The sequence below is a fragment of the Pristis pectinata genome, chromosome 39 (assembly GCF_009764475.1).
Source record: "Pristis pectinata isolate sPriPec2 chromosome 39, sPriPec2.1.pri, whole genome shotgun sequence".
NCBI classification, from domain to species: domain Eukaryota; kingdom Metazoa; phylum Chordata; class Chondrichthyes; order Rhinopristiformes; family Pristidae; genus Pristis; species Pristis pectinata.
The window spans coordinates 4,066,090-4,091,019 of NC_067442.1; the positions used below are offsets into that span (position 1 = coordinate 4,066,090).

Sequence of the window (24,930 nt, forward strand, 5' to 3'; positions counted from 1 at the left end):
CACAGTTGGTGTCGCGGGGCTGGGCTGAGAGGGAGGTGGGTGGCGCTGACCCGCCACTCCAAGCGTGGCTTGACATGACTCCACCCCAGCAGGGTGGGAGAGGGGCAAAGAGGCGAGGCGGTTCTTGACTTGCTTTCCACCCCCCCAGCCGGGGTCGCGTTACGGACCCTCCACCGTAACCCGCAGCCGGCTGGGAGGGCTTATATTCTGCACCTTTTCTCTCCCTCCCCTCCGCCTCTGCCTCCCCTATCCGAGGACAGGGATTCCCGAGGACATGCCCGGGCTGAGGAGGAGGAGGAGGTGGTGTGGGGTGCGCCTTTTGCTGCTAAATTTACCGCCTGCTCCCTGACTATAAATGGAGGTGGTGCGGGCGGATCCGACCATCCCGGGACCAAAAGGGGAAGAGGCTGAAGGGATCTCTCGGCACTCGAATGCAACCGCTTGCGTTGCCGCCGTTGCAATGGAGCCGGGGCTGCATCGGTGCCTCTTCTCTCGCCCGGAGGGGGAAAATGAAGCCCCCAGCGCCTGGCGTGCACTTCTCCCTCGGCGCTGCAGGTTCAGGGTGTTCTCGGTGGATTTTTTTCCCTCCACCCACTCCCTCTTCGCCACCCGCCCAGCTGCTGATGTCTGTTCCTCCTCCTCGTCGTGGATTGCACCAGCTCGCTTCAACCCAACCCACTCCTCCCCTTTCTCTCTCTCTCTCCCGGCCAGAGAGTGAGAGAGAGACATACACACACACTGCAAAAAAAAACACTGCAGCCGCTGAGTGAAGGCACCACTCGCCCGGGAGCGGCCTCCCTCCCCCACCCCCCCAAGCGCCGAGGCGATGTGGCCAAGCTCTGGCAGCCGGGAGACGGCGACGAGGGAGCGGCAGGCACCGCAGAGCTGTGAGCTGGACAAACTTTGCGTCCTCAACCCGTGAGGGGGGGCTCTTTTTCCGTAATATATAGACCATTTCTTTTGCATTTTATCCTCTGGCGTCGCGGCTTGCAGGCGAGCAACTTTTAACCCTGCATCTCAGTGGGGCGGATTTTTTTTTGCAGGAACACCCCACCCCTTAAGACCTGCGGACTAACTAACTGGGAAATTAAAAGGACACAAAAGGTCTCCACCTCTTTCTCTCTCTCTCTCTGTGCCGGGAAGTGATTCACACCAGGGCCCTGCCTCTCAAAGGCAGTTGTGAGAATCATCTTGTGTTCCGTCCACCCCCACCGGCTCTGTGTGTGTGTCTCTCTCCAAGACTCACCGTGTCAAGATATTTCGCCCGAAGAAGAGCCGCCAAGTGGGGAAGAGAGAGACTTGTTCGAGAGACTCAGTTCAAGTTTGGGGGGAGGGGTCTTGCATCCCGAAGGAAAGGGGAGTTTTCTCTCCCCCCCCCCCCCTCCAATAACACGGCAGAAGAAGGCAAGCTGGCCACCGGTCACATGAATGTGGCGTCTCTCTGGGATGTATTTATAAACTAAAGGAAGGACATTTAAACACGTGCAGTGTGTCCAGTTAAAACAAAAAAATATATATATACATATACACACCCAGTACCGGATCGATAGGCGTTTCTGAGCACAGGGAGCAGCAGTCTGCTTGGTTATCGCTCCTGCTATTTCCTTCTTGGAAGCAGAAACCTGTTTTATTTTTTTGTTGGTGGGGGGGTGTGTTGAGTGTGATCTACAGTCAACTTTGGCTTCCCACGAAGTCGCCTCAGCAACTCCCGTCTCCTGGAGCGAGAGGACTTGCCTGCAGCAGCCCGGAGTGGACCCTTTTATCCCCCCTCCCCTTGGTGGCGGCTTTGCGAGAGAGGCGGCTACTTTTTCCGGGAACAGGGAGAGGGATACACCCCGTGCCATCTGATTACTAACCTGCAGTATTGTCACCGGCTGCTCCTACATTGGGTTCGACATCGTTCAAGCACCTCGGTCACCAGCCACAGGGCTGACGTCCCCTTTGCTGCTCCTGAGGTGTACTCTGGATCCTAGGTGGGGTAGGGGGGGAACACAGGAACCCTTTTCTTCTCCGTCTTGTGGCCGCTGCGAGAACCTGCTCCGATGGTGATCACCTCAACCAGCGAGGTCGAGCCGTCTCCCTCCAGCATGCTGGCTGCCCTCCGGTCGGAATGGATTAAACAGGACCCCATCTGTTGCCTGCCAGCCACCTCTCACTGCAGCAAGAAGCCGTCACGAAGTTAGTAACGCGGCTTCGGGGCGGGTGGGAGGGTAAAGCGGTTGGCATGTCCTCTCCGTGACTTGTACCTCGAGGTTTCGCCCTTTCAAACCGCGGGGCTGTGTAGGACGAGACCGCTGTGCTATGTAACGCTGTGGCGTTGCACTGACTAGTGTTGGTTTGTCACTGGCAAAGCTAATAGTACAGCATGATACAGGTCCTTCGGCCCACAATGTTGTGCCGACCTTTAAACCTCGCCTAAGACTACCTAACCCTTTCATCCCACATAAATGATAGAGAAATGGAGGGCTATGTGGGAGGGAAGGGTTAGATAGATCTTAGAGCAGGATAAAATGTCGGCACAACACTGTGGGCCGAAGGGCCTGTACTGTGCTGTTATGTTCTATGTCCCACATATCCCTTTATTTTAAATTTCTCCATATGCTTATCTAGTAATCTCCTGAATTTGACCAATGTACCTGCCTCCACCACCGCCCCAGGCAGCGCATTCCATGCCCCAACCACTCTCTGGGTGAAAAAACCTCCCTCGGACATCTCCCTTAAACTTCCCACCCACTTTGGTGGGGGGGGGGGTGGTGGTGTGATTGAAGTGCCACACAATGGCATTGAGGTAATTTTTCTTCTATTCCCTCCCCGTTGGCACTGGTTTAGTTAACTTTCCAATAGGAATAATAATTGCACTTTGGCCCTGCTGTTCTCATCTCCCTCAGGACACCCAAATTTTTCAGCACTTCCAAGTACTGTCACTGTCGTAGGAAATGTGGCAACCAATCTGCACACAGCAAGCTCCCACAAGTCAAGCTTTGGTGATGGAGAGTAACATTCTCTTAATTTCTATCGGGGAGGGTACTTTAGGAAAAAAAATGCAAAACAGGTCAAATAATTTGGTAAATTTTGGCCCTGGGACTCCAGGGAGATCACAGCTGACGCCTTCATCAAATTGCCATTGGATTAGTCTGCCACAAACAGTCCCTGACCCCGTCTTCCCCCCCCCCCCCCCCCCCCCACCTCCTCATCCAAGAGTCGTGCAGCAGAAAGTTCTGTGTAGGAGCTCCCTCAGTAGGCATAGGGGACGTCAGCTTATTTTCTTGTGTTGAGCTTCCAGGGAGGATTTGAACTAGCAGACATCTGACTCATAGGTGAGGGTGTGACTCAAGAGCCTAACCTTCACAACTGTCGGTGCTCGTTCTGGGGTTTGCGTATCTCTCAAGATTCAAAGGCGCAAATGTTCTGGAGTGTTTCCACTTCGATCTGATTTCCTGCCTCCCCCCCACCCCCCCATGATTCGTGTTACTCCGAGAAGTGGGTGGCCGCAGACTTGTTTAGAAGCATAAAAGGATATTTTTCTTCACAGTGAGGAGCCGCAGGTTATCGCCAGTCTGAACTGGGAGGCTGGCTGTTTGTGTTTATAGGGACACTCAAACTCTTGGATTTTTACACTGGAATTGGCACGGGCTCCCTCTGCAACGTGCAAGCTGGCGTATCGTTGTTTGATTATGGCCAAGTGTGACAAGGCTGAACGAGGAAGAAATAGCAAGTTCCCCGATAGAGGTCTTCAAGGTTGTGAAAGGGTCCTATAGGCCAGATATGTGCACAGTTCTGGTTGCCTAGCCATAGCAAGGATGTCATTAAGCTGTAAAAGGGTGCAGAAAAGATTCACGAGGATCTTGAGGGCTCGCGTTATAAGGAGAGGTTAGGTATGCTGGGGCTGCTTTTTTTCCACTGGAGTGAAGGAGGCTGAGGGGTGACCTTGTAGAGGTATATAAAATCATGAGGGGCTCGGATAGCTACAGTCTTTTTCCCATAGTAGTGGAGGGCATAGAGGGGGAAAATTTATAGGGGAAAGTTTTTCACCCAGAGGGTGGTGGGTGTATGTACTGGGCTGTCAGGGGAAGTGGTAGAGGCAGGTACAATAACAACGTTTAAAAGACATTTGGACAATCCATGGATGGGAAAAGGTTCACAGGGATATGGGCCAAACATGGGCAAATGAGACTGGCTTAGATGGGAATCTTGGCCGGCATGGACCAGTTGGGCCGAAGGGTTTGTTTCCGTGCTCTGTGAGTCTGTGACATGGACGATTGTTAGAGGGACAGAACATAACACCTACAGTGGCAACTCCGGAGAACCTTGCTCATCCAGAGAGCGGTGAAAGTGGAAGTTTGCTCCCACAGCAAACCAATTGGGAAGAAACTCAACAAGCAAATAGAGCAGAAGGGAATGGGAGTGTGTCGTGGTGGCGTGAAAGGAGGCTTGTGTGGAGCCTGTGACAGGCTTGGGACAAGGCAACCAAGTGGCCTGCTTCTGGTTGTCAAACTCTGAACAGCAGGGTGCGTGACTAGTGTGGCCAGGTTTAAGTGTTGTAAATCCCAATAGCTTTCATCGTGTCACAGTGGCTGGTAGTTGATTCTGTGTACGTGGACAGTGCTTTCTTCTCTCCTGAGTTAGCTGCCTCTGGCTGTCCAGGGTTTAACAGTGATGTGGGTGTCAAATTCATTCAGCAGCTCCCTTTAATTCACCCCAATTATGTAATTATGGGTGGTCCTGTCTAGTGGTGAAGGTTAACAGCAGTGTGTGTGTGTGTGTGTGGGTTTCGTCCCCCAGTGAGGGTCAGTGTGTGTGAGGGTCTGTGTGTGTGTGTGTGTGTGTGTGTGTGTGTGTGTGAGTGGGACCCGTCCCCCAATGAGGGTCAGTGTGTGTGGTACCTGTCCCCCAGTGAGGGTCAGTGTGTGTGTGGGATCTGTCCCCCAGTGAGGGTCAGTGTGTGTGTGTGTGTGTGTGGGACCCGTCCCCCAGTGAGGGTCAGTGTGTGTGTGTGTGGGACCTGTCCCCAGGTGAGGCTCAGTGTGTGTGTGTGGGACCCGTTCCCCAGGTGAGGTTTTGTGTGTGTGTGTGTGTGTGTGTGTGTGAGAGAGACCCGTTCCCCAGGTGAGGCTCAGTGTGTGTGTGTGGGACCCGTTCCCCAGGTGAGGTTTTGTGTGTGTGTGTGTGTGTGTGTGTGTGTGTGTGTGTGAGTGAGAGAGACCCGTTCCCCAGGTGAGGCTCAGTGTGTGTGTGTGGGACCCGTTCCCCAGGTGAGGTTTTGTGTGTGTGTGTGTGTGTGTGTGTGTGTGTGTGTGTGAGTGAGAGAGACCCGTTCCCCAGGTGAGGTTCAGTGTGTGTGTCTGTGTGTGTGGGACCTGTCCCCCAGGTGAGGGTCAGTGTGTGTGTGGGACCTGTCCCCCAGGTGAGGGTCAGTGTGTGTGTGGGACCCGTTCTCCAGGTGAGGGTCAGTGTGTGTGTGGGACCCGTTCTCCAGGTGAGGGTCAGTGTGTGTGTGGGACCCGTCCCCCAGTGAGGGTCAGTGTGTGTGTGTGTGGGACCCGTTCCCCAGTGAGGGTCAGTGTGTGTGTGTGTGGGACCCGTCCCTCAGTGAGGGTCAGTGTGTGTGTGTGTGGGACCTGTCCCCCAGTGAGGGTCAGTATGTGTGTGGGAACTTTCCCCCAGTGAGGGTCAGTGTGTGTGTGTGGGAACCGTCCCCCAGTGAGGGTCTGTGTGTGTGTGCGCACACGCGCAATTATATGCCTTGGGTTGCTGAACTAAGGACCCTGGCTGACTCTCACCCTCCCCATGTTGGCTTCTGTCACTGAGACAAATTGGCCTGACCGAGATCAGCGAGTCCTGCACCTGTCGGGATCTGGAACCCGAAACCCGCAGCCTTCCCCATCTGCACGGCCCTGTGTAAACGCAGGGGCGGAGACTTCCCTTGCTCTGCCCTGAGCCAACCTCGCCAAAGTGATTGATTGCAAGTTAATCGCCGTCAGTTGCTCTTCAAGTGAGGTCCGATAGTGGTTGGAAAGTGAGAACAGTTCTGCCAGAGCAAATAATGAGGACTGTTTCCCGGTGCCAGGTTGATCAGTAACCAAAAGGGGAACAGGTTTAAGATGGTCATTGGGGGAGGGGGGGTGAGGGTTGGTGGGGAAGCACAGTGAAATTTATTGGAGCATAGAACAGTCCAGCACAGGAACTGACCCTTTGGCTCACAATGTCTGTTCTGAACAGGATGCCGAATTAAACTAAATCCCTTCTGCCTGCACATGATTCACATCCCTCCATTCCCTGCACATTCACGTGTCTGTCTAACAGCCGCTTAAACGGCACTGGACGTATCTGCTCCCACCACCACCCCTGGCAGCCTGTTCCAGGAGCCCAACACTCTGCATCACAGAGTCACACAGCACGGAAGCAGGCCCTGGCCCAACTGGTCCCCACTGGCCAAGATTCCCATCTAAGCCAGTCCCATTTGCCTGTGTTTGGCCCCTATCCCTCTGAACCTTTCCCCTCCATGTACCTGTCCAAATGTCTTTTGAACGTTGTTGTTGTATCCGCCTCTACCACTTCCATACACCCACCACTCTCTGGGTGAAAGACCGTCTATGCCCTCCCCTACCATGGGAAAAGGCCTGCTGCTATCCACGTTATCTATGCCCTCTCTTGGGGGGGGTGGGTGGGGGGGAAATAAAATTTGTCCTGCACATCTCCTTTAAACTTTCCCCCTCTCACCTTAAATGCATGTCCTCCAGTGCTGGGGAAAAACAGATTCTGGCTGTCTACCCTATCTGTGCCTCTCATAATTTTATAAACTTCTATCAGGTCTCCCCTCAGCCTCCGCTGCTCCAGAGAAAACAACCCAGGTTTGTCCAACCTCTCCTTATAGCACATGCCCTCTAATCCAGGCAGCATCCTGGTGAACCTCTTCTGCACCCTCTCCAAAGCCTCCACATCCTTCCTGTAATGGAGCGACCAGAACTGCACACAGTACTCCTAAGTGTGGCCTGAGCAAAGTTTTATACAGCTGCAACATGACTTCCTTACTGATTGCCCTGACCGATGAAGGCAAGCACGCCGATGCCTTCTTTACCACCTACGCAGCAAGTTGTTGTGATCTGAACCCCGCACTGCCTGAAAAGGTGACTACAGCAGATACAACAGCAACTTTCACCACAAGGGAAAAAGTTTGCAGGGTTGCAGGGAGGGAGAGAAGGGTGTGACTAATCTAAGAGCTGTGCACATTACGATGGACCTTATGATCCCCTGTGCTATATTCTTCATTCTCTCAGCCTCTTCATTTTTCAGCCGGATTGGTTAGTTTATAAATTTGCCACGCAGATATGCAGAGATGGTGGTTGGTAAAAGTGGCCATAAGTTGATTGCTGGGGCCAGTGTTTATCCCTGAACTAACAACACAAAAATAGCTGACCTGATCATTACCATATTGCTGTTTGTAGGAACTTGTTATGCATAAAATACTTCCCCGGATCCTATTTCATCATCTGTACGCTGGCTGTCGACAACATCCCTAGATCACATGCACTTGGTTTCCACATTATTTTCTGGTCTTCTCTTTTCTTGTAGGAAAACTGTTCAGCTCTCTGAGTCTACACCTGATTTGGGAGCATTTCCTCCGATCTAATCCCTCCACATTTCCCCATAACGCATTGTCTCTCACAGGCTCGATGAAATTCTCCCCCCCCCCCCCCCCCCCCCACCCTGGTCCCCCTGCCTCTCCCCAACACCAGGAGTAATTTTTAGTAACCCGTTAACCTAATAGCACGTCATTGGGAAGTGGGAGAAAAGCCGAGCGTCTGGGGGAAGCTCATGCGGCCACAGGGAAGAACAAGCCACCCCAGAATCAGATTCATTATCACCAACAAATGACGTGAAGTTTGTTGTTTTGTGGCAGCAGTACAGTGTAAAGACACAAAATCTATAAATTACGAAAATAAATAGAGCAAAAAAAAAGGAATAATGAGGTAGTGTTCATGGATCACCCAGAAATCTGATGGCAGAGGGGAAGAAGCTGTTCCCGAATCGCTGAGTTTGGGTCTTCAGGCTCCTATACCTCCTCCCCGATGGTAGTAACGAGAAGAGGGCACTTCCCGGGTGGTGAGGGTCCTTGATGATAGATACAGTCTTCTTGACATGCCACCTCTTGAAGATGTCCTCACTGGCGGGGAGGGTTGTGCCCGTGATGGAGCTGGGCTGAGTCTACAACCCTCTGTGGCCTCTTGCGATCCTGCGCATTGCAGCCTCCGTACCAGGCAATCAGTCGGAAAGCTCTCCACTGGACTTCCTAGAGAAATTTGTATGTCTTTGGTGACATAGCAAATCTCCTCAAACTCCTAACGAAGTAAAGCCAAGGTTGAATCTGGTATTTAATGTTGCATATTAGCGAATGTATTTAAGTACATTTCTAGACACAGAAGGCATCAAGGGGTATGAGGAACACATGGACAGCACCTGCTTTGGGTTTGAACCTAGAACATTACAACACAGTACAGGCCCTTCGGCCCATGATGTTGTGCTGGCATTTTATCCTGTTCTGCTATATATCTAACCCTTCCCTCCCACATAGCCCTCCATTTCTCTATTATTCAGGTGGCCATCTAAGAGTCTCTTAAATGTCCCTATTGTATCTGTCTCCACAACCTCCCCTGGCAGTGCGTTCCACACACCCACCACAAAAAAAACTTCCCTCTGACATCCCCCTTATACCTTCCTCCAATCACCATAAAATTATGCCTCCTCGTGTTAGCCATTGTCACCCTGGGAAAAAGCCTCTGACTGTCCACTCGATCTATGCCTCTTATCATCTTGTACACCTCTATCAAGTCGCTCATCCTCCTCTCCAAAGAGAAAAGCCCTAGCTCGCTCAACCTGTCCTCGTAGGACATGCTCTCCAATCTAGGCAGCATCCTGGTAAATCTCCTCTGCACCCTCTCTAAAGCTTCCACATCCTTCCTATAATGAGGCGACCAGAACTGAACACCCAAGCGTGGTCTGACCAGAGTTCCATAGAGCTGCAACATCACCTCGCGGCTCTTGAACTCAAGACCCCAACTAATTTGAATGTAGGTCGCTGGATCTGTGCTGTAGCAGCGCCAACTGCATCATTGCGGTGTTGCCCCCCTGTCACCTTTAGTCAGAGAGTCATACAGCATGGAAGTGGGCCTTTTGGCCCAAATGGTCCATGCCAACCAAAATGCTTACCTAAGCCAGTCCCACATGCCCGCATTTGGCCAATATCCCTCTGAACCTTTCCTGTCAACATACCTGTCCAAATGTCTTTTGAATGTTGTAAATGTACCTGCCTCTACCACTTCCTCTGGCAGCTCGTTCCATATACCCACCACCCTGTGCATGGAAGAACTTGCCCCTCAGGTCCCTTTTAAATCTTCCTCCTCTCACCTTAAACCTGTGCCCTCTAGTTTTTGCTTCCCTTTTCCTGGGAAAAAAGACTGTGTGCATTCACCCTATCTATGCCCCTCATGATTTTATACACTTCTAAAAGGTCACCCCTCAGCCTCCTATGCTCCAAGGAATAGTTATTCTTAAACCCTACTCAGTCCCTGTATCATTGAAGTGCATCTGATTTCCAGTGCTGGTTTAGCAAGAATTCCTTTCAACTAATTACTGGGGAGACCAAAGTCATTGTCTTCATTCCCTGGCAGCTGTCGGAACCCGAAGCAACTCTTCAAGCTCTGTCTCATGTTTGACTTCAAGATGAGCCCAAAACATTGATGCAATTGTGAAGAAGGCACGCCAGCGGCTCTACTTCATTAGGAGTCTGAGGAGATTTGGTATGTCACCAAAGGCTCATACAGATTTCCATAGATGTACGGCGGAGAGCGTTCTGACTGGTTGCATCACAACCTGGTACGGAGGATCCAATGCACAGGATCGAAAAAGGCTGCAGAGGGTTGTAGACTCAGCCAGCTCCATCACGGGCACAACCCTGCCCGCCACCGAGGCAGTGCCTCAAGAAGGCAGCATCCATCACTGAGGACCCTCACCATCCGGCTCACGCCCTCTTCTCGTTACTACCACCGGGGAGGAGGCACAGAAGCCTGAAGACCCACACTCAATGATTCAGGAACAGCTTCTTCCCCTCCGCCATCGGATTTCTGAACGGTCCATGAACACTACCTCATTATTCTTTCTATTTCACTATTTATTTATTTTTGTAATTTATAGATTTTATGTCTTTGCACTGTACTGCTGCCGCAAAACAACACATTTCACGTCATATGTCAGTGATAATAAACCTGGTCCTGTATCCAATCTCTTATTAAGATCTCTTTTTCTCTAAAACATTGCCTGGTTAAGTCTCACCTGTGTCTTTTTTAGTATTGCAACACACTGATTTCCCACCCTTGTGTCATCCAAAACCCTTGCACTGTCCGCTAAAGCACAAGGAGCCCTAATCACTAATACATTATTTTAAAATTCTCATTTTTCAGTTCTTCCCATCACCTCTTCTCTCCTTGTCTCTGATCTGCATCCTTCCCAAGTTCCCTGAACTCTCCCAACTGAACAAAGGATTCGGAGGCTTTGGAGGGGGTGCAGATATGATAGAGGCGTTTAAGAGGCTCTTAGATAGACACATGGATGTGCGGAGAATGGAGGGATATGGGCATTATGTAGGCAGAAGGTACTAGTTTAGTAGGCTACTAATTACTAGTTTAATTAGTTTGGCACAACATCGTGGGCTGAAGGGCCTGTTCTTGTGCTGTAGTGTTCTGTGTCGAACAAGTAGGTTGATGTAGCAAGCAGTTTAAGGCGGTTGTTCTTCATTGCAGAAGGTTTTAAGTGCAGGAGCAAGGATGTCTTACCAGTTACCCACAGTCCTTGGTGAGACCACACCCTGGAGTACAGTGTGCAGTTTTGATCTTAACTAGGAGAAGATTACATCATTGATAAGACACTTAGACAGGGACGTGGATAGGAATGGTTTATATGGGCCAATCATGGGGAAAGGGAACTAGCTCAGGTCAAGTTGGGCCAAAGGGCCTGTTTCTGTATAACTCTATAACTCAATGACTCTAAGATACACTTACCATTGAGGGAGTGCAACATAGATTCAGAAACAGAACCAGATTTATTTTCACTGACTGAGATGACGTGAAATTTGTTGTTTTGCGGCAGCACTACACTGCAAAGACATAAAATTACTATAAATTATAGTGCAAAAAAAAAGGAATAACGGGGTCGTGTTCATGGACCATTCAGAAATCTGATGGTGGAGGGGAAGAAACTGTTCCTGAATTGTTGAGTGTGGGTCTTCAGGCTCTTGTACCTCCTCCCCGATGGTAGTAATGAGAAGAGGGCATGTACCAGGTGGTGAGGGTCCTAGTGATAGATGCCACCTTCTTGAGGTGCCGCCTCTTGAAGATGTCCTCGATGATGGGGAGGGTTGTGCCCGTGAGCCTACAACCCTCTGCGGCCTCTTGCGATCCTGCACGTTGGAGCCTCCGTACCAGGCGGTGATGCAACCAGTCAGAATGCTCTCCACCATTTATCTATAGGTGTAGAGATATAGATATTCAGGAGAAAGGTTCCTAGGAGAGTGGAACAAAGGAGAGATTGAATCGACTGGTCCTATATTCAGTAGAATGTAGAAGAAGGAGAGAATATTTCATTGAGATGTACAAAGTACTGACATGATTCGGCAGTTTGGATGCAGATAGCATGATTCCTTTTGCTCTGTGGTTTAGAGGCAGAGTCTTAGGATACAGGATGAGAAATTTAGGAATGAGATGAGAAATCTTTTCACTCGGAGTTTGAATCTGTTGTATTTAGTGAATGAATTTAAGTAGATTTCTAGACACAGAAGGCATCGAGGGGTACGAGGGAGAGAGAGGGATGTGGCTGATCCTCTTATCTAAATACCATACTGAATACCAAACTGGCTCCAGTGCGGAATGGCCTTCTCCTGCCCCTATTTTTCCTAATTTGAAAATTCTGGCCATATGTTCACTTTTGAATGTAATTGCATTCAGCTAACAAGGCCTGAAGCTGTTGACACCTCTCTATTTCTCTCTCCCAGCTTCAAGATGCTCTCTATGCCTGCCTACATGTGCCTGCTTAAAACCTTGGCTGGTGTGGGTTCGCTTTGCCTAATATTCAGAATCAGTTTTATTATCACTGACATACGTCGTGAAATGTGTTGTTTTGCGGCAGCAGTACAGTGCAAGACATAAAAATTACTGTAAGTTACAAAAACAAATAGTGCAAAAGAGGAATAATGAGGCAGTGTTCATGGGTTTGTGGGCCGTTCAGAAATCTGACGGCGGAGGGGAAGAAGCTGTTTCTGAATCTATGAGTGTGGGTTTTCAGGCTCCTGTACCTCCTCCCCGATGGTGGTAACGAGAAGAGGGCATGTCCCGGGTGATGAGGGTCCTTGGCCTTCTTGAGGCACCACTTCTTGAAGATGTGCTCTGTGGTGGGGAGGGTTGTGCCCGTGATGGAGCTGGCTGAGTCTACAACCCTGTGCGGCCTCTTTCAATCCTGCACATTGGAGCCTCCGTACCAGGCATTGATGCAACCAGTCAGATGCTCTCCACTGTACATCTGTAGAAATTTGCAAGAGTCTTTGGTGACATCCCAAATGTCCTCAAACTCCTAATGAAGTAGAGCCGCTGGTGTGCCTTCTTCGTGATTGCATCATGTGTTGGGCCCGGGATAGATCCTTGGAGATGTTGACGCCCAGGAAGTTGAAGCTGCTCACCCTTTCCACCGCTGACCCCTCAATGAGGACTGGTGTGTGTTCTCCCAACTCCCCCTCCCTGAATTCTTGCAAAGCACCTTGTTTCGCTGTGTAATTGGCATTAAATGAGTAAAAAGATAAAACCCGTGGCTGCTGGAAATCTAAAATCTGAACTTGAAGTGCATGGGAGCACTCTGTAAGTCGGGTGGAGTGTGTGTAGAGAGAAACCAGCACTAACGATTGGAGTAGATGAACTTTCATTAAAATGTCTGATCCTAAAGTTGGTTTGCAGTCATAGGATAGGTCGGAAGGGATAGTGGATAGGAAATGAGGTGAGACTGGGAGGAAAGTTGAGGGGCTGTCTGATCTGGAGGGTGAGGGGAGGGGTTGATATTCAAGAGCTGACAAAAAGTCTTCAACTTTTTGCTGTCCAGCCACAAAAGCACCAATCGTTTCTACTAAGTGCTCTGCATAGTATTGTAATTGTGAACGTCTGCTTAAGTCCAAGCCCTTCCTCATTCCTTGCAAAGCCCTGTGCATCAAAATGTGGTACGCGGACAGGAAAAGTTTGGAGGGATATGAGCCAAACACGGGTAAAAGGGACTAGCTTAGATGGGCAGCTCGGTTGGCATGGACAAGTTGGGCCGATGGCCCTGCTTCCGTGCTGTAAGGCTCTATCTCAGTACCTTGCAGCACAGGCCCTATCTCAGTACTGATATGTCACACAAGATAGTCAGTCACAGTCGAGTTTATTGTCAGATGCACAAGTCCATGTGTGCACGGGTGCAATTAAAAACTTACTTGCAGCAGCACCACAGGCACCTAGCATCAGAGAGATAACATTCACAAGAAAAATATAAATTAAACAAATTATGCACAATTTTTACAAGAAAGAACACAATTAGAACAAAAAAAGTCCATTTTAGTGCAAAGTGTTGCTGTACTGAGGCAGTGATTAGGGTTGTGCCGGTTGGTTCAAGAACCGAATGGTTGAAGGGACGTCGCTGTTCCTGAACCTGGTGGTGTGGGGACTTCAGGCTTTTGTACCTCCTTCCCGATGGTAGCAGTGAGAAGACGGGACGGCCCAGATGGTGGGGGGATCTTTGATGGTGGACGTTGCTTTCTTGAGGCAGCGCCTCCTGTAGATACCACCGACGGTGGGAAGCTTGGCCTTCCCAAAGGCGCTCGATTATTCAAACACACCTTATTGACTATGCTGCCATAAACTTGTGGATTCCCTTTGCTCGTCTGGGGCTCCTCCTGTTTAAAGTGTGATGCTGGCCCTTTCTAGCACATCTGCACAGATGCTGCGCTGACGTGTGCTTCAGCTGAAACGCGGAAAGCTTGATGAAGTTGTCTTGATGATGCTCTACTCCAGACAAAACCCATTAGGAGGGGGTGAGTGGGATAAAATACTCTGCCCTTCCATTTCTTCTATCAATGTAGGTGATCCCGCATTACCTTCCCTCTGCCACATCTTGCCCCTTCACTTAGCCTGTCTGTGTCGCCACAAAAGATTGTCTTCTCCTCACCCATCGGTGGCGTTATACAGCACGGAAACAGGCCCGTGGACCCAACTTGTCCCTGCCGACCAAGTTTCCGACTTGTGCAAGTCCCATTTGCCTGCGTTTGTCCCATATCCCTCTAAACCTTTCCTATCCGCGTACCTGTCCAAATATCTTTTGAACTGTTGTAATTGTACCCGCCTCTACCACCACCTCTGGCAGCTCGTTCCATGTGAAAAATTTGCCCCTCAGAGGTCCCCTTTAAATCTTTCCCCTCCCACCTGTGCCCTCTAGTTTCAGACTTCCCCACCCTATGGGAGAAAGACGGTGACCGTCCACCTTATCTACACCCCTCGTGATTTTATAAACCTCCATAAGGTCACCCCTCGGCTTCCTTCGCTCCAGGGGAATAAAAGCCCCTGCCTATCCAGTCTCTCCTTTATAATTCAAGCCCCCCCCCCCCCCCCCCCCCCCCCAGACTTGGTAACATCCTCAGGAATCTTTTCTCCACCCTCTCCAGCTTAACAATTGCAAACTTGGATTTATTACATGATCCCTTCATCCAAATCATTGATACAGATCGTGAACAACAGGGCCCCAGCACTGATCTGTGTGACACCCAACCCGCTTAAGGCCTGTTTATATCTAATCTATCTTCTGTCCTGCATATAGAAATATAGAAAACCTACAGCACAATTCAGGCCCTTCAGCTCACAAAGTTGTGCTGAACATGTTCCTAGAAATTACTAGGCTTACCCATAGCTCTCTATTTTGCTGAGCTCCATGTACCTATCCAAAAGTCTCTTAAGAGACCCTATCGTATCCGCCTCCACCACCGTTGCCGGCAGCCCATTCCACGCACTCACCACTCTCTGAGTAAAAAACTTACCCCTGACATCTCCTCTGTACCTACTCCCCAGCACCTTAAACTTGTGTCCCCTGTCATCCCTGGGAAAAAGTCTCTGACTATCCACACGATCAATGCCTCTCATCATCTTATACACCTCTATCAGGTCCCCCCTCATCCTCTGTTGCTGCAAGGAGAAAAGGCTGAGTTCCCTCAACCTGTTTTCATAAGGCATGCTCCCCAATCCAGGCAGCATCCTTGTAAATCTCCTCTGCACCCTTTCTGTGGCTTCCACATCCTTCCTGTAGTGAGGCGACCAGAACTGAACACAGTACTCCAAGTGGGGTCTGACCAGGGTCCTATATAGCTGCAACATTACCTCTCGGCTCCTAAATTCAATTCCACGATTGGTGAAGGCCAATACACTGCATGCCTTCTTAACCACAGAGTCAACCTGTGCAGCTGCTTTGAGCATTGAGCGTTTGAGATATCTAATCCTTATTCCATTCCAGCGGAGCCACAGGTAGACTGGGTGGTTAAAAAGACGTCTAGCACGCTGGCCTTCATCAGTCAGGGCATGGAGTATAGGAGTTGGAACATTATGTTGCACTTGCATACGTTGTTAGTGAGGCCACACTTGGATTACAGTTTTGTAGAAAAGACATGGTTAAACTGGAAAGAGCACAGAAGATTTACGAGGATGTTGCCAGGACTAGAAGGCCTAAGTTTTAGGGAGAGGTTGGCCAGGCTTGGTCTTTATTCCTTGGAACGTAGGAGAACGAGGAGCAAACTTACAGAAGTGTTTAAAATTATGAGAGGCGTAGATAGGGTGGATGGTAGCAATCTTTTCCCCCAGGGTAAGTGGAGTCCAAAACCAGGGGGCATAGGTTTAGGGTGAGAGGGGAAAGATTTAAAAGGAACCTGAGGGGCAACTTTTTCACCCAGAGGGTGGTGTTTGTATGGAATGAGCTGCCAGAGGAAGCAGGTGAGGCAGGTACAGCAGTATCATTTAAGAAGCACTTGGATAGGCACATGGAGGGGCGGGGCTTGGAGGGATATGGGCCGAATGCAGGAAATTGGGACTAGCTGGGTGGGCACCGTGGTCGGCATGGACTGGTTGGGCCGAAGGGCCGTGCCTTATTGCTCTGTGACTGTATAATGCCCCCAGCACCATGCAGCCCAATTTTGTATGATAATCTTTGTGTGACACCTATTGACAGCCACCTTGATGTATAAATACATCACATCCACTGGCATGTCTTGTTGTGGTTGTTCAGACATCGAAAGAACTGTAACATATTTGTGAAACATGATTTCCCTTTCATAGATCCACACAGGCCCTACGTAATTCTTTTACTACTTTCGAAGTAACCCTTTACCATTTCCTTAATAATAGATTCCCGCATCAGATCCCAGGCAGCAAAGCTTTCTCCACATTTTGCTGGATGAATGTGTTTATCCCACATTTCAGATGCCAGTCTGCACTATAGAGTGAAGGTGCAAGAGAGACTGCAGAAGCTGGAATCTGGAGCAGCGCAGAAGTTGCTGGAGGAACTCAGTGGGTCGAGCAGCATCTGTGGGGTGGAGACCCTCCACAGATCCTGCCTGACCCACTTGCCTTCCTCCAGCATCTGGCAAGTTGCATTGTAGGCTGCTGTTAAAAATTTCCCCATGATTCTTGTGAACTTTGCAGTTTTACGACCATGGAGATCTGGGTGGAGGTCCACGCTTCTCGTTTTTCTCCAATCAATGGGTAGCGGACTCCTTGACACGTTACCACTGTACAAGGCATTGGTGAGACCGCACTTGGAGTACTGTGTGCGGTTCTGGTCTCCTGGGTATAGGAAGGGTGTCACTGAGCTGTAAAGGGGGCAGGAAAGATTCACGAGGATGTTACCGGGACTGGAGGGCTTAAGGGCAGGCCGGGACTGTTTTCTCTGGAGTGAAGGAGGCTGAGGGGTGATCTTATGGAGGTTTATAAAACCATGAGGGGCATAGGTAAGGTGGATGGTCACAGTCTCCCCCCCCAGGGTCGGGGAGTCTAAAACTAGAGGGCACAGGCTTAAGATGAGAGGGGAAAGATTTAAAGGGGACCTGAGGGGCAACTTTTTCACCCAGAGGGTGGTGGGTATATGGAATGAGCTGCCAGAGGAAGTGGTAGAGGTGGGTACAGTTACTTTTAAAGGCACTTGGACAGGTACATAGATAGGAAAGGTTTAGAGGGACGCGGACCAAACGCAGGCAAATGGGACCAGCTCGGACGGACACCTTGGTCGGCATGGACAAGTTGGGCCGAAGAGTCATAGGCTGGGACCTTTTTTTTCTCTGGAGTGTGGGAGGCTGAGGGGTGACCTTGTAGAGGTTTATAAGATCACGAGGGGTATAGATAAGGTGGATCGTCACTGTCTTTTTTTCCCCCAGGGTAGGAGAGTCTAAAACTAGAGGTTTAAGCTGAGAGGGGAGTGCTTTAAAAGGGACCTGAGGGGCAACTTTTTTTTCCACACAGAGGGTGTTGGGTGTGTGAAGCGAGCTGCCAGAGGAAGCGGTAGAGGCGGGTACAATTACAACCTTTGAAAGACATTTAGACAGGTACATGGATAGGACAGGTTTGGAGGGATACAGGCCATATGCAGGGAAATGGGGCTAGCTCAGGAGAACAACTTGATCGATACGTGTTGTGTAACTCACAACTATGTCTCTGACACTCCTCTGGGTGGCCTTGGTGCTCCGTCATCAGGTGACAGGACCGCGTGCTCCCCCCCCCCCCCCCCCCCCATGCCATCCACACCTAGCCGTATGAAATTACATCTGTCCAATACTAGGAAATCCCCCCCCCCCCCACCTATCAAATAAAAAAAACAAACAAAAACAGTGGCTCAGTTAGTTCCGGATAGTTGGGAGGATGGGGGATATAATTTCAGTCATGTGGATGGTGTAGCATCGGACCACAGGTTGGGAACAAAGTCTCTGGGTTATATTCCTGGACTTAGAAGATGAAGGGGTGATTACATGATGCTTTCGTGTGCAGGAGGTAAGATAGATAAGATTCTTTATTAGTCACATGTACATTGAAACGCAGTGAAATGCATCTTTTGCGTAGAGTGATCTGGGGACAGCCCGCAAGTGTCGCCACGTTTCCGGCGCCAACATAGCACGCCCACAACTTCCTAACCTGTACGTCTTTGGAATATGGGAGGAAACCGGAGCACCCGGAGGAAACCCACGCAGACACGGGGAGAACGTACAAACCCCTTACAGACAGTGGCCGGAATTGAACCTGGGTCACGGGCGCTGTAATAGTGTTACCCTAACCGCTATACTACCGTGCGAGCCATTGCAGTTGGATTCTATTTCCTCTGGTTGGGAATCCCGGATTAGGGGGCAGAGTCTGAAAATTCGAGTCATTCCTTTTGGGTGTGGGGTTAAGAGACCATCAGAAGTGGGAACAGGAGGTTGTCCAGTCTCATATTGCGCTCACAGTTGACCTGACTTCCCTCAAGCCCACCTTCCCTGCTGGGACTCCATTCCCCTACTGATTGGAAATCAATCACTGTCAGCCTTAAGTAGACACGAGGGTTTTGTGGCACAGACACACAACCCTCCGTAAGAAGAAAAAAAGTCCTCCTCGTCTCGGTCTTCTACGGATGCCCCCTTCTAGGGCCGTGTCCTCTGGTTCCAGAGTCTTTGAGAGGGAACGTGGTCCTCTCAGCATTTCTCCTGTCTGGCCTGCTACGAATCTTCTGTGTCTCAGTGTGATCTCCCCTTGTTCTTTGAACTCTAGTGAGTAGAACAACATAAAACATTGGACAGCACAGGAACAGGCCCTTCGGCCCACCATGTCTGTGCCGAACACGATGCCAAATTAAACTAAGTCTCTTCGTGGTCCATATCCTTCCATTCCCTGCATAGTAATGTGTTTATCTAACATCCTCTTAAACGCCACTATCACCTGCTTCCACCACCCCTCCAGCCGTCTGTTCTTCCAACCTGTTCAGCCTTCCCTCGTAGGACAATCCCTCCCTGCCCTGGATTATCCCAGTGAACCTTCTCTGGACTGCCTCCATAATATTGAAATTGCTTGATTATTGTCACTTTCACCGAGATATAGTGAAAAGCTTTTGTTTGCATGACGTTCCAGACAGACCATTCTGTACAAGTACATAAAGGTGGTAGAAAGAAAACTGAATGCAGAATATAGTGGAATCGGGATCAGTTTATTATTGTCACATGTACCGAAACTCTTGCTCTGCATGCCATACATACAGTTTGTCTCATTACAACAGTGCATCGAGGTAGTACAAGGGAAAACAATAACTGAATGCAGAATGAAGTGTTACACTTGCAGAGAAAGTGCAGTGCAGGTAGACAATAAGGTGCAAGGGCCACGACGAGGTAGATTGTGAGGTCAAGGGTCCATCTTATCGTACTAGGGGACTGTTCAATAGTCTTACAACAGCGGGATAGAAGCTGTCCTTGAGCCTGGTGGGATGTGCTTTCAGGCTTTTGTATCTTCTGCCTGATGGGAGGGGGGAGAAGAGAGAATGTCCAGGGTGGGAAGGGTCCTTGATTATGTTGGCTGCTTTCCCGAGTCAGTGGGAAGTGTGGATGGAGTCAATGGAGGGGAGGCTGGTTCGCGTGATGGACTGGGGTGTGTTCACAACTCTCTGCAGTTTCTTGCGGTCTCGGGCAGAGCAGTTGCCATACCAAGCAGAGATGCATCCAGATAGGAAGCTTTCTATGGTGCATCTGTAAATAAGTTAAAAAAATAGGAGATCAAACTTGTTCACAGTACTCTAGATATGCTCTCACTTGTGCATTATACAATTGCAGTAAGAATTCCCTACTTTTATACACCACCTTGTAATAAGACCCAACATTTCATTAATCTTCCCTATTAGCTGTTGCTAGCCCTCGGGCTTTCGTGTGCAGGGAATCCCCAGACCTCTCTGTGATGCAGTGTTTCTCTGTCATTAAACTGGAGAGGGCGTAGAAAGGATTTACGAGGATGTTACTAGAACTGGAGGGCTCGGGTTATAAAGGGAGACTTGGATAGCCTGGGACTTTTTTCCCTGGAGCATAGGAGGCTGAGGGGTGACCTTGTAGATGCTTATGAAATCATGAGGGGCATAGATCGGGTAAATGGTCAGTCTTTTTCCCCAGGGTAGGGGAGTCCAAAACTGGAGGGCAGGTTTATGGTGAGAGGGGAAAGATTTAAAGGGGACCTGAGGGACAAGTCTTTCACACAGGGGGTGGTGGGTATATGGAACGAGCTGCCAGAGGAAGTGGTAGAGGTGGGTACAACTACAGCGTTTAAAAGAAATTTAGACAGGTACATGGATAGCAAAGCTTTAGAGGGATATGGGCCAAACCCGGGCAAATGGGACTAGCACAGTTAGGTAACTTAGTCAGCACGGGCAAGTTGGGCTGAAGGGCCCATGTCTCTGCTGTACATTTGAAACTCCAAAGCGTTGGCTTTTCTCTCTGTTCCTTCTCCTTGTCAGGAACTCTTTATCCCTGGTCATGTATTCAGTATGTGTCTTTGGAACAGGAACAGCTTTAAGCACAGCGTAGCGGTTAGCATAACGCTATTACAGTGCCAGCGATCGGAGTTCGATTCCCGCTGCTGTCTGTAAGGAGTTTGTGCGTTCTCCCGTGTCTGCGTGGGTTTCCTCCGGGCACTCCGGTTTCCTCCCACATTCCAAAGACGTACGGGTAGGTTAATTTGGGGGTTTAAAATGGGCGGCGCGGACTCGTTGGGCCGGAAGGGCCTGTTACCACACTGTAAATTAAAAAATTTAAAAAAAATTAAAATCAGCAAGTTCCGAAATGTGTGGCAATTGTCCCAAGTTGTTGACCTTGTTAAAAGATGTTTTTTTAATATAAATGTGAGATATTGCAGTGCTCTGAGATACAGAGGGATCTGGGTGTCCTAGTGCACGGTTTGCTAAGAACTATTCTACAGGTACAGCCAGTAATCGGGAAAAGCTGTTAGTGCTTATTGTGAGGGCAAATTGATAAAAGCAGAATCCTGATGAAGGTTCTTTGATCTGAAACGTTAACTCTCTCTCCTTCCACAGACTCTGCTGGTGTGTCCAGCATTTTCTGTTTTTATTCCAGATTTCCAGCATCTGCAGATCTTCTTTTCTCCCCCGTTCACCACAAAAGTCAGGAGGTTTTCCTTCAAAGAGATTGCAGATGCTGGAATCTGGAGCAACAATCTGCTGGAGGAACTCCAGTGGCTCAGGCAGCATCTGTGGAGGGTATTGGGATTGGCTTATTATCGTCACTTGTACTGTGGTGCAGTGAAAAACTTGTTTTGCAAACCGATCGTACAGGTCAATTCATTACACAGTACAGTTACATTGAGTTAGTACAGAGTGCATTGATGTAGTACAGGTAAAAACATTAACAGTACAGAGTAAAGTGTCACAGCTACAGAGAAAGTGCAGTGCAATAAGGTGCAAGGTCACAACAAGGTAGATCGTGAGGTCAGAGTCCATCTCATCGTATAAGGGAACCGTTCAATAGTCTTATCACAGTGGGGTAGAAGCTGTCGTTGAGTCTGGTGGTACGTGCCCTCAGGCTCCTGTATCTTCTACCCGATGGAAGAGGAGAGAAGAGAGAATGACCCGGGTGGGTGGGGTCTTTGATTATGCTGGCTGCTTCACCAAGACAACGAGAGGTAAAGACAGAGTTCAAGGAGGGGAAGCTGGTGTCCGTGATGCGCTGGGCTGTGTCCACAACTCTCTGCAGTTTCTTGCAGTCCTGGGCAGAGCAGTTGTCGTACCAAGCCGTGATGCATCCAGATAGGATGCTTTCTATGGTGCAGCGGTAAAAGTTGGTGAGAGTCAAAGGGGACAAACCAAATTTCTTTAGCCTCCTGAGGAAGTAGAGGCGCTGGTGAGCTTCCTTGGCCGTGGCGTCTACGTGATTTGACCAGGACAGGCTGTTGGTGATGTTCTCTCCCAGAAACTTGAAGCTCTCAACCCTCTCGACCTCAGCACCATTGATTTAGACAGGTGCATGTACACCCCCCCCCCCCCCACCCTTTTCCTGAAGTCAATGACCAGCTCTTTTGTTTTGTTAAAAAGTCAATGACCAGCTCTTTTAGGAACTGTCGACGTTTCGGGTCGAAACCCTGCCTCGGTATTGAGAGTGGAGAGTAGAGAGGAGACGGGGAATGGTGAGGCAGGAACCCAAGGTGATTGGTGGACTGAGGTGGAGTGAAAGATGATGGGCAGGTTGCACCAGGTAGGGGAGGGGAGGATGGAGTTGGGAGACGGTGGCAGGTAATTGGTTTAATATTGTCAGATGCACTGAGATACAGTGATAAGCATTTGTTTGCGTGCCATCCAGACAGATCATACTGAGGAGTCTAGGACCATGGGTCCCAGTCTCAGAATAAGCTGGTTGGCCATTCGGGACTGAGATAGGGAGGAATTTATTGGAATTGTTTTATTATTGTCACATGTACCAAGCTACAGTGAAAAACCTAGCTTTGCAAACCATCCATACAGATAATTTCAAAACATAAGTACGTTGATAAGATAAGATTTCTTTATTAGTCACATGTACATCAAAACACACAGTGAAATGCATCTTTTTGCGTAGAGTGTTCTGGGGGGCAGCCCGCAAGTGTCGCCACGCTTCCCGGCGCCAACATAGCACGCCCACAACTTCCTAACCCCTATGTCTTTGGAATGTGGGAGGAAACCGGAGCACCCAGAGGAAACCCATGCAGACACGGGGAGAACGTACAAACTCCTTACAGACAGCAGCCGGAATTGAACCCGGGTCTCTGGTGCTGTAATAGCGTTACGCTAACCACTACACTACTGTAGTACAAGTGAAAAGCAATAACAGAATGCAGAATAAAATGTTACAGTTACCGAGAAAGTGCAGTGCAGGCAGACAATAAGGTGCAAGGGTATTGGTATTGGTTTATTATTGTCACTTGTACCGAGGTACAGTGAAAATCTTGTCTTACAAACCGATCGTCCAGGTCAATTCATTACACAGCGCAGTTACATTGAGTTAGTATAAGGTAGATTGTGAGGTCAAGAGTCCATCTTTACTGTATAAGGGATCCAATAAAGACTCTTAAAACAGTGCAGTAGAAGCTGTCCTTGAGCCTGGTGGTAGGTGATCTCAAGCTTTTGTACCTTCTGCCTGATGGGAGGGGAGAGAAGAGAGAATATCCGGGGTGGGTGGGGGTCTTTGATTATGCCGGCTGCTTTCCCAAGGCAGCAGGAAGTGTAGATGGAGTCCACGGAGGGGAGGCTGGTTTCTGTGATGCGCTGAGCTGTGTCCACGACTCTCTGCAGTTTCTTGCGGTCACGAGCAGAGCGGTTGCTGTACCAAGCTGGGATGCATCCGGATAGGATGCTTTCTGTGGGGCATCTGTAAAAATCGGCAAGAATCATCAGGGATGTGGATGATGATTGGAGATTGACAAAGGGGAAGAAAAAATGAGAGGCAGATGGAGAAAGGTGGGAGGGGAGGGTGAGGGTTGGAGCCGGTTGCTGAAGGGAGATAAGCATGAACACAAGGGGTTACCAGTGCTGGACTCTGATAAGTAAAGGAGGTGAAAGTGGGAACCATTAGGGGAGAGGTGTATGGCAGGAGCAACCTGAAGCAGATAAGGGAGGGAGGGACCTATGGGATGGATGTGTAGACAGATGGTTCCTCTTGTGGTAGAACTGGGACTGCTCGCCCATTTAAAACGGAGAATGTCTTTGAGACCCTCTGCACTTTGAGGAAGAGCCTTGAATAGTTTTGAAGCAGCGGCAGGCAAGAGGGTGAAACATTACTCAGGGAAGATGGAGTTGAGGTGATGGTCAGTTTAGCTATGATATGAGAGGGTGCAGAGGAGATTTACCAGGATGTTGCCTGGATTGGAGACCATGTCTTATGAGGATAGGTTGAGTGAGCTAGGGCTTTTCTCTTTGGAGAGAAGGAGGATGAGAGGTGACTTAAAATAAGATAAGATTTCTTTATTAGTTACGTGTACATCGAAACACACAGTGAAATACATCTTTTGCGTAGAGTGTTCTGGGGGGCAGCCCGCAAGTGTCGCCACGCTTCCGGCGCCAACATAGCATGCCCACATCTTTCTAATCCATACGTCTTTGGAATGTGGGAGGAAACTGGAGCGCCCGGAGGAAACCCACGCAGACACAGGGAGAATGTACAAACTCCTTACAGACAGCGGCCGGAACTGAACCCGGGTCACTGGCGCTGTGATAGCGTTACGCTAACCGCTACACTACCGTGACTGCGATAGAGGTGTAGATTGAGTGGACAGTCAGAGACTTTTTCCCAGGGTGACAATGGCTAACACGAGGGGACATAATTTTAAGGTGATTGGAGGAAGGTATAAGGGGGATGTCAGGGGTAAGTTTTTTACACAGGGAGCGGTGGGTGCGTGGAATGCACTGCCGGCAGAGGTTGTGGGGGCCCATACATTAGGGACATTTAAGAGACTCTTAGACACATGAATGATAGAGAAATGGGGGGCTATGTGGGAGGGAAGGGTTAGATAGATCTTAGAGTAGGATAAAATGTTGGCACAACATAGTGGGCCAAAGGGCCTGTACTGTGCTGTAGTGTTCTATGTTCTATGAACGGTCAAGGGGCTGTAGCCTACTCCTGATTTGAATGCAGACTTTTCCATTTGGGTTACAGGCACCTGTGGGTTGCAGTGTTTAGTGGGGGGAGGTCCAAGTAAAGTGATGTGTTGTGCCCCCCATGCACTGAGGGTGCTTGGGAGGGGACAATAGTACAGCGCTGGGGTTTGGACTGTTACTGCTTGTGGGGAGAGGGAGAGGGTGTGCAATTCCATGGAATCTCTGCTGTTCTACCTCCCCGAATCGAGT

The 24,930-nt window shown here is 49.5% G+C and overlaps 1 protein-coding gene across 1 annotated transcript in view; it reads left to right on the forward strand.

Annotated features, from left to right (window-relative positions):
* The first annotated feature begins 1,471 nt into the window (after positions 1-1,471).
* The window catches only part of LOC127587172 (dual specificity tyrosine-phosphorylation-regulated kinase 1A-like), a 48,493-nt gene continuing 25,034 nt past the window's right edge, over positions 1,472-24,930 (forward strand). Inside the window, exon 1 of the mRNA XM_052045365.1 lies at positions 1,472-2,178. Within this exon, the coding sequence (XP_051901325.1) occupies positions 2,043-2,178 (136 nt within the window). The 5' untranslated portion in view covers positions 1,472-2,042. The remainder of the gene's footprint in view (positions 2,179-24,930) is intronic.